The sequence below is a fragment of the Loxodonta africana genome, chromosome 8 (genome assembly GCF_030014295.1).
Source record: "Loxodonta africana isolate mLoxAfr1 chromosome 8, mLoxAfr1.hap2, whole genome shotgun sequence".
In the NCBI taxonomy this organism is placed as follows: domain Eukaryota; kingdom Metazoa; phylum Chordata; class Mammalia; order Proboscidea; family Elephantidae; genus Loxodonta; species Loxodonta africana.
The window spans coordinates 49999288-50009435 of NC_087349.1; the positions used below are offsets into that span (position 1 = coordinate 49999288).

Consider the following 10148-nt stretch of genomic DNA (forward strand, 5'->3'; position numbering starts at 1 on the left):
TGAAGAAATCAACAAATCATTTTACCTCAGATGGCTTAAAAACTCTTACTTCTGCCATGTAAATAAACCTATTTAGCTAGTTACCTTAGGAAAATTTTTTTCTTACCAATGATTTTGCAACAAGCTTTTAGATAGTGTCAGAATCATTGTGATACTCCTACTGTTATATTAAAAAATGGCATTGCTGTCCAAAATATCTATTTGTTGAATAAGAGGGACCATATAGAACTTTGAAAATGTCAAGCAGCTATGATAAATATAAGCACATGTGACATAAATATCCTTTTATTTCTAGGTTCTATTCAGGTTTATGTTTCTAAGAGCCAAATGACTAGTATATTTCAAAACAATAAAACTCAGTACAGTTAAAGAATGAGTGTAATTTTTAAGACATAGCACATAGAAAAATAGAGAATAAAAGGTTTTAAAAGAAAAGAACATTGATGGTGAGCTGCCCATGGTTCTTATGGAAATGACTAGCTAACAACTAACTGAAACATTATAATTGAGAGCTGTGAAAGGATTGTTAAATACAGCGTGAGAGGGGTGTTTAGAAAATAGTGCTAAATTTTCCCTGTATTTCTCCTGGGTCTCAGAGTCTAATCAGCTCATATGATACAGATTTGTAAAACTACAAAGAAAGGTTTTGTGAAATAGTTGGAGCTAAATAAATTTTAAGTGAAATTTGAAGTAAAAAATAAAAAGAGAGGAGACATAGGAAAAGTGGGAGTATAACCCACATGCTGACTCCACACACTTAAATGGTAGGTATTTTTTTGAACAGTCAGAAAGTTTAGTCAAACATTATTTATAAATAAAGACTGGAAAAACTACTTTAGGAAGTCTACAAAACAGAACAACTTATTCATTAATTTTTTTTTTTAATTTATAAAGTACACTGTTATCTGTGGCATCTTTATAGGCTCTTTTTTTTTTTTTTAAGCACATGCCATTGTTGTCTTAATAAAAAAAAAAAATGTCTTAATAGCAGTTATCAAATGCACCAGGGATGTATGAGTCATCTCTGGTATTTCCTAGAAGGCCACTTTTTGCCAAAGAAACTGATTTAGCACCTGCTCTGTAATTTTACTTAAGATCTGAAAGGCATTAAAAAAAAAAAAAAAAATCTGTCTGCAAGGTAATCTTTGAATTGTAAGGTAGCATTATGAAAGTCTTGAGATTCAGTGAAATCTTGTGTCCAATAATACCAAATGGTTTTATGTATTTTACAGCACATGGTACATTCAGAAATGTGGTATTTGGTGTTTAAGTACCTAGGACTTCACCAGATACGAAGAAGAAGATCACCATAATAATGAATTCTTTTAATAGTTGTTTTGAGAGTTCTAATTTTGGGAAAGTAGGGTTAGACTCAGGATCTGATCATTATTAAGTTTAAATTGGCTAATCCTACGTGACATATACTCATTGATCAACCCGAAAACTGGTTCAGAGCCCACTGATGAATGGGAATCATTGTTTCAATGATGGGACAAATTAAATAGACCTCATTAGAGGAGGGGGCTTTAGGGGTAGGAGAGTGGGAAGATTTAGTTTAGTTCTATTGTACACCTTTATGATATCTTAAAGAAGTCAAAATGAATATAAAAATTAAAGTGTAGAAAATTTAGTGAAATTCACAACTGAGAACCAAAACAGAATTGTTGACTTTGTTGTTTTGAACTTCACAATTGAACCATGATATGTAGAACACAATAGAGTTCACAAGGTAAAGTATAGACAAGTAAGTGTTTAGAATATAACTGATACAGGAAAAAATTAAGACTATTTGATTAATTTTGTATAAATAAAGAGGTGACTGAGAGATTGCCCATATAGTTGGAGCTAAATAAATACAGGCATATTGTATAGTAACAATGGGACTGAATGCATGAAAATATGGTTGTCTCGGGACAGTAAAGGATGAGATTGCCCCATTAATGATCCTTTTATATCTCCAGTCCAAAAAGTTATTCTTTCTCCTCTTCTAACCCACCATTTTAATCTAAAAATTTTTGGTATTTTGAAAACATATGCTTATTATTTTCAAATGCTATTTCAACACAGGGATTCTTAAAGTATATTTTATCAACACTCTTATGCCATTGTCCTTAGTACAAGAAAAACATAAAATGCACGCTTAGCTTTCCCACCCACCTTTTATTTACTTTTTCTATGCCCACATGACTTCCATTTTGATCAAAACTTCAGTAAATACTCTGAAGTGTTAGAAAAATATATTTACTGATTTCATGAGAGCTTACACCAATATTTTGCTAAGTCACTAACCCCTAGGTGGTTACTCCCAAGGGCTGTGGTTCATATGGGTAGCAGCAGAACTCATACACAAAAAGCAAGAGAATATTTCCTTTCTTTTAAAAAGCAAGTGCTGGAAATCCCACGGTTGGTTTGTGAAATGCTGTTGGCAATGGGAGCAAATTAGGCACAGAAAAGGAACACTGAAAAATCACAGGACGTTTTGTTCTGTGCAAGATTCACAATTCTGGAATAAATCAAAGTCCTTTTGTGTATCACTAAGAACAGGAGAGAACACTTGGCTAATTTAATTAACACTCTTATGTATTTTTTTTTTAATGGGTCTTTATTTTTAATTCAAAATCTATTTCTGTTTTCAATGACCAGTAGATATAATTTTTGTTTAGAACCATCTGTGGCATGTAGATTATTTCATTCTTTCAATTCATTGAACATAATTATTGTTTTGGTAAAACATCATGCTGAGATTTGAGGGAATGAAAAGATAGAAGAGAGAATTCTTGTCCTGAATGAATTTATAAATGTCCTAAAATGCTATAAATGAAGTATTAATGAAGTGTACAGACAAGATCCTGGGCACCATTTGGGAGCCAAAATAATATAATTAATATAGTTGAGAATACCTTATCATTACTCCTCAAATAAATAGAGTCTAGTTGATTTCAACAGCACAAGTAACATATTAAATATGATGTCAAACAACATATTTCTGCTCAAACAAAATAATATTGATCTTTAAAACTTGTTTTTAGTATTAAAAAGCTGACATCGGGGAAATGATTAAGGTACAATAAAATAATAAATATACATGAGTTTTGTTTTAATGATAATCTTTTTGACATAGGGAAAAGGGATCATCAAATAAATATTTGCCCATCTGCTTAACAGAAAGATATGTAGTAGGAAAATCTATTATTAAAGATTTACTGAGTGCATGTAAAGTCTATCGAAGTTTCTAAACACATTTTCCTAAAAAATTTCCTCTATGGTAATATCATTTGAAATTAAATTTTGAGAAAAGTGAATAGAAAATCAATTTTTTTGAATTAAGAAAATTGAAAATATTACCTAATAATAGCAACTTTACAGTTCTTGCATCTCGTTCCGCATCTTCCTGAAGCTTTTTCTCCAGCTCTTTTGATCTTTTGGCCGACTCCTTACTCTCTGAACTAATTCCGCTCCCCATCTTGTGATATTAGACCCTCCTTAGTTTATTAGCTCAAACTTTTTTCAAATGTGAAGCACAGCTCTGGTTTGGATATATGATGCAAGAGTAATGCTCTGCTCAAGTACCCAACAGCCCATTCCCTCACCATCTAAGATTCTGCTTTGACTAAGGGGATGTATTCTGGTCTGTCACCTGATCAAGGGGTAAAATCATACAACCCTGATGGAAGCTGAAGAGGAAATTCATTATGCTTTCAAATTAAATGGCCACTTCTGTCACATCTTAGAAAACTCGCTTTTCTCTCTTAAAGTAGCATAAAATGATGTAGATGATTGCAAAATCTATTAGCTGATACACAAAGAGCAATTCAAATGGAGTGTTTCTTACCAGTAGTTTTTATTACTGTGATTTAAAGTTATTATTACTAATAAAAAATGTTTGCATCTTATCTTCAGTTGTTTGTTTTCAAATTCCTTATAACCGCTCCTACATCACAATCAGAATATTTATGTTAAATTATCCAACACTTACAGTTTCCCTATACTTAGATTATGGCTTAAAGTTATTGGGAATCACTTAGTAAATGTCATTGAACCATAAATCACCTTTTATTTTCTTTAAAGTGGAAGCAAGTAAGTATAGCTCTTATATTTATTGTTTTATGTTGCAAACATAGAATTCACCATATAATGCTTTTAAATTATTGATTTTAGTCTCATAGGATCCATCTCTATAAATTGAGCTTTCATCGCCTGTGAGAAAGTCAATCCATCAACATTAATTGAGGGCCCACTTGGTGTAGACCCTGAATTCTGTTCAATTTAAGCAGTGCATTAACTCTTCGGGGCCATTAAGTAACAGCTGCCGTGCTGGAAGGACTTTTATTGATTTGGCACCAAGGGAATAAAAAGCAATGTTCTTTGAAACAGTGGGTAATTTGGTTCTTCCTAAAAAGTACTAGTAAATACCTCTAAATATGTTCTATACCTTTTAAATACCCCATTAAAGATCATGTAGTTCTTGAAGATCTGCAGGCTTGAGGACAGAGATTTTGTTGTAATTTTTTAAAATTATTTTTATGAAGCATAAAATAGTAGGAATTCAATCAATATTTTCCTTATAAACAGAGTTGTTTACCTGTGGCAGCAGGCGAATCTTTCAATGTGCATTTTGGGATTTGTGAATCTATTCAACCAGGAAATTGTAGAATACAGAGTCAGCCCATCAGTCTGTATGTGCTGTTCTTGTGGGATCATGTGTGAAGTTTGAACAGGTGGGTTTTTGCATATTCATATAGCAGGAAAATAGTCTTCCAGGTTAACTACATATTCCTGCTTTGTTTACTTTTTCACATAAAAATATTAGGCTGCAGATACATAAGCACAGTCAAAACTTTCTGGGTTTCATCCCTCCAAAGCTATGCTATGATGGTATAAGGATGCCAAAGGTGAGTATGCAAGGATTTGTGCAAATTGTGTGGTATTGCTTTTACAATGCAAAGGGCCTGTCACAAAGAAATGAGCCTTCCACTGCCTAGTATAGTTATACTCACCCATGAACACAGTCAACCCTGAAAGCAACGTGAAAGAGAACACTGTTAAAATAAATCTCGGTTTGGCTATTGCTTTCGTATAGAAATCAAATATACATAGTACACAGATTAGTCAAGTTTCTTGTGTGTTCCATAGCAACAATGGACCAATAGGACACTGAATATAATTTGCATTCAAGCAAATACACCCTATAGCTTTGGGGTAGGAACATACCCTGGCTTTGAAAGGGTATGCATTTTACTAAGAGTTGCTAAGTGGGTTACTGACCAGAACAGACCAATGCTATAGGGGGTAGAAGTATACAGTGTCTGCGTTGTGTACAAATTATAAACTTCCACTGGTCTGTGTAACCCAGAATGTTAAGTCCTCAACTTTATAAGATTTTGTGATTGTTTTTCTTTAGTGACTAAAGTCTTCTTGACATGAAATTCATAATGTATCTGTGCGTAGGGGAGGGAGATAGGGGAAAGCTAGGGAGAAGAGAAAGGCTCCTTAGTTCTCTCCCCTGGGTGCCTCGGGCACAGCATCTCTAATGAGCTGGGGTTGTTAATACTGCTATTAGTCCATGTTGCTTCACTTAGGACTATAGCTTTCTGGACTTAAGAAAATAATGAAAATCAAAATAGTAAATTCTGCTAGAGTAGGGACAATACCTTACTATTTTGAGTGTCCTCCACTGTATTTGACACACTGCTAGTCGTAGGAAATAAGTCAGTAAATGCTTTCTTTCTGGTAAATTCATAGAGACCTGCAACACTTTTCTTTCTTGTGCTCTGCTGAGGTGGACAGTATGCTTAGGCTTTCTTTCCAAGGTTCATTGTCATGGCAATCTATTTCAGCACAATGGAAATTTTAGAGTGGATTGAACAAGCAATGAAAAGCCCAGTTTTCTGTGAAATAATGTCAATACATACAATTGCAACTGTTCAACATTTACACTCCTTTTCTCAGTCTTAAAAATCATACCAGCACATTACCTTTCTGTTGTTGAACTTTGCTCCACAGTGAGGGAAAACTGATGGAAGATGACAAGGAAATGAATTTAGAAGCTTTTTTTTGAGAGAAAAATATGGCCATGATTTTTGTTAGTTCTGTAAAACAAGAATCATAAAGCTTTGCAATCAACACCAACATCATGTTAGAGTTCTATATACTGGCCTGCTAAGAGAGACAGAATGCCCCGTGCACACACATGCAGAAACATGTGTGCACATGCCCACACGCATACACAGGAAGTAAGAGAGATTGTGTTAGAGCACTGTGGTCTTTTAGAACAACTCAACTGAGAATGACTTTTTAAGAACTTTTTTTTTTTTTTTTTTTTTTAATGCATCACAGCATTTGACAGAATGGGATTTTGGGGGGGGGGGTGGGGGGTGGAGATTGGCCTGTGCAAGGAAGAAAATGAATTTGGAGTCAAATATAGGGAGTAAGCCCTCACCTCTGAAAGTCACTGAACAAGCCTGAAGGATGTGAATAAGGTTTCCTCTTGCTATTTTTGGCCTGGGTTTCTGTGAAATCTGCAGAAGGGGTCATTACCCTTCAAAAGGTTGGACTAATCACTATCTTAAACATTTATAATTCAATAACATATAGCTTGAGGTGATGCTATTATTTGCCACCTGCTTTAACTACAGAGTTTTTGACCTACTTTTTTGGAAATGTCCTTTTTGCCAGCATTATGTGGACTTCTGCAGTCATAGAGCTGAATTTCCCCGGGGATGTTACACGTGGCTGGCTTCAGTGAATGACCTCGGTATGGTGGAAGTTATCAACACAGACTGCTATCAGCATTATTCTTTATTTTGTTTGCATATCTTATAGGAGGTGTTGACTTTGGGCATTGGGTCCCTGGGTAGTTTAAGTCCTGGCCACCTTAGCAATGACCTTTATCCTTGTATATTCCCAAGAAATTTGAGGCAAGTCATCCCTTCTTTGCTAATCGTGCTCAAATTTGCACTTCTGGGAGGCCTGAGTGTGGTATTTCCTCCAGAGAGTTCATACCTTTTGGGGCTCTTTTTTTTAAGAGCAGTCTTTTGATCTTGAGGGAGTGGAAAAACTTGCTGTTTCAAGTTAGTACATTCAGATGGTGCAATAGGTTTACATTGCCAGCATTTAGCAACTTTTTTTTTTTTTTTTTTATACCTTAAGAGCTGGTACAAATACGTATTTTTATTCATTGGTGTTGATTTCTACCTTTAGTGACTCTGCATACTCTTCTTTATGGATTAGGGTATACCAATGTATAATGATTATTTGAAATAAAAAAATGTGTTAAAATCCTAATGGACAGATTAAGAGTCACAACGTTTCCCCAGATGGCATCTTTCTGTCCCAAATTTTCAGTTTCTTTTGACATTTTTAAAATACCTTTAAAACTATATTTCCATTGGTAAATCCCTTAAACTTTTTCCTTAATAACTTCAGTCCAGATTGTTGCAACAGCCTCTTACTTAGGTTTCCTTATACTAGGCTCTACCTTGTTCCAGTTCAACCTGTATAATTATGCCAGGCTAAACTCTCCCAAACACAAATTTCATCACTATGCCCTACTTCCTGGAAAAACAAATAGCTCCGTGTTTGTTACTGCCTCCTATCCAGATATCCCTGATACCATGCATTTAGTAATCTAGTTGGTACTATGCAACTATCCAGATATCCCTGACACCATGCATTTAGTAATCTAGTTGGTACTACGCAACTATCCAGATATATATTCCACTACTTTTCCTAACACACTGGGCTTATTTTCCTAATCAGGCATCATTGCTTAGCTTTCATTCATGCTTATTTTTCTCATTAGGAACGTCTTGTTTCCCCCTAGCTCACTTTTCCTGCAGTTCTCATTCTTTAAGAAGGAGCCTAAAACTTGTTTCCTATTTTGCTTCACATCTGCTATTACCCATTGAGTGATTCTTTACCTTCCAAAATCCTGCGAGGAATTTGTTGCTACTCAGTTTGTCCTGCCTTATCAACTAGACAAGAACTTTGCAGTGACCATGTCCTATAGTTCTTTTCTGCTTGTAGGCTCTAAACTGAGATTATATAGAGGAAAATATTGTTTATTGAAATAATTGGTGCATAGTGGTGATTAATAGATCTATGGCTTTTGACAGTTCTTTTGCTCTACCTTGGAATTGCATTTTTCTCCTTCCCAAATTATTGCAGGTGTGAAATATTAACTGTAGAATTGCAGGAATTCATTTATTCAATAGTTGGTCTATTAGGTACCATACGTAGAAGACTCAGCAGTAAACAAAATAGTCAAAAACACCTGCCCTCATAGATTTTAATTCTAGTAAGTGTGTAGGGTCTAACAATCAATAAGATAAAAATCTAAAACACATAGAATTATAGATGTAACAAGTACTAAGGGGGGAAAAACAAGGGAGGTAAGGAGTTTGGGGGCGGGCTGTGGATGGAAGATTAGCATTTATATAACACGTCCTTGGAAGACCTTCACTGAAAAGGTAATTTTTAAAAAAATCAATTTACCTGGAAACTGACTTTGATATGGAAAACTGCATACAGGAAGATTATTGGAAAGTGCTTTTTGGAACAATCTGTGCAAGGAAGTGAGGGAAGCAATACCAGGCAGAGGGAGAGGCTGGATTGCCATGCAGTTTCAACAGAGAACTCAGCCAATTCTATGGGTAGCTCTGGAGCTGAGAACGACCCTTCAGATTCACACTGAAATGAGCCAAGTATACTGGACCTTTGTATCCCACCGCCCCTGGGGAGAGGGGCATATTTGGATGAGAATGATCACTTTGGCTGAGGATTATTTCTGGACAGGGACTCTTGACCTTAAATGGGTCATCTGGATAGTGCGCCACAGCTTTCACTGCAGTCCACCCCTTGTACCACTTAGATACACTCGCTCGATTTAGTACACATCTGAGATATCTCAGGGTTCGGTTACTCTTTTTCCTGCAGCAACTTAGAAGAATAAGCGTAATGGAACAAACAACAGCCCCTGACAGTACTGGTCTGAAGACTGCAGCTGTTACTCATCATCATCCTACTTGACTACCCATTCTAGATTTCCCTCAACCTGGACTAGCACCTGCGGTTATCAGCTGTCAAGGGTTTCCTATGATGGAGGGAATTGCTGGAATATGGGACTTTCAATTATGAAATAGGGACAGCTCTGGGCAAACTGTCCCAGTTTTCCTTGCACTAAGGAGTTGCTCAGAGTGTGGGATTCAGTGCTAAAGCTCGAAAAGTCCTGAGAAAACTGGGAAGAGTTGGTCACCAAACTAATACTTCTGCTTGTGTAGGCGACTTATCTGTTGTTGTGACCCAGACTGTTACCAGTGAATTTCATAAACCTCTGGTCATCACACCCTTCTCGGGCTGTAACTGCCTTCCAGACCCAAACCAAACCAAACCCACAGCTGACAAGTCAATTCTGACTCACAGCAACCCAATAGGACAGAGCAGAACTGCCCCATGGGGTTTCCAAGGCTGTAAATCTTTTTGGAAGCAGACTGCCACATCTTTCTTCCTCGGAGTGGCTGGTGGGTTTGAACACTGAACTTTTGGTTAGCAGCTGAGCACTTTACTACACCACCAGGGCTCCTTTCCTTCTGGACAGGGATGAAAAAGCTATCTTCACTGAATCAGTGGCCACATGCCATATACTGTGATACTGTATTAATTTGCTCTATCAAAGATACCGCAATGGACAGAGCAACTGCACCTGGGGCTATTACTTAGCTCAGTTTGCACTCAGTATACTGCCATCTGCCAGGATCCATCTGGTTTGTAGGGCTGTTGTTGTTGTTAGGTGCCATCTAGTCCATTCTGACTCACAGCAATCCTATGTATAACAGAACAAAACACCACCTGGTTCTGCACCATCCTCACAATAGTTGTTATGATTGAGCCCATTGTTACAGCCACTGTGTCAATCCATCTCATTGAGGATCTTCCTCTTTTTCACTGACCCTGTACTTTATCAAGCATGATGTCCTTCTCCAAGCACTGATCCCTCCTGATAACATGCCCAAAGTATGTGAGATATAGTCTTGCCATCCTTGCATCTAGGGAACATTCTGGCTGTGCTTCTTCCGAGACAGTTTTGCTTGCTCTTTTAGCAGTCCATGGTATGTTCAATATTCTTTGCCAACACTATAATTCAAAGTTGT

At 36.4% G+C, this 10148-nt stretch overlaps 1 protein-coding gene across 1 annotated transcript in view; it reads right to left on the reverse strand.

Moving 5' to 3' along the window:
• The window catches only part of GNAT3 (G protein subunit alpha transducin 3), a 46228-nt gene extending 42482 nt beyond the window's left edge, over positions 1 to 3746 (reverse strand). The window contains exon 1 of the mRNA XM_064289915.1: positions 3346 to 3746. Coding sequence (XP_064145985.1) covers positions 3346 to 3463 — 118 coding nt within the window. The 5' untranslated portion in view covers positions 3464 to 3746. The remainder of the gene's footprint in view (positions 1 to 3345) is intronic.
• Between the last annotated feature and the right edge of the window lie 6402 nt (positions 3747 to 10148).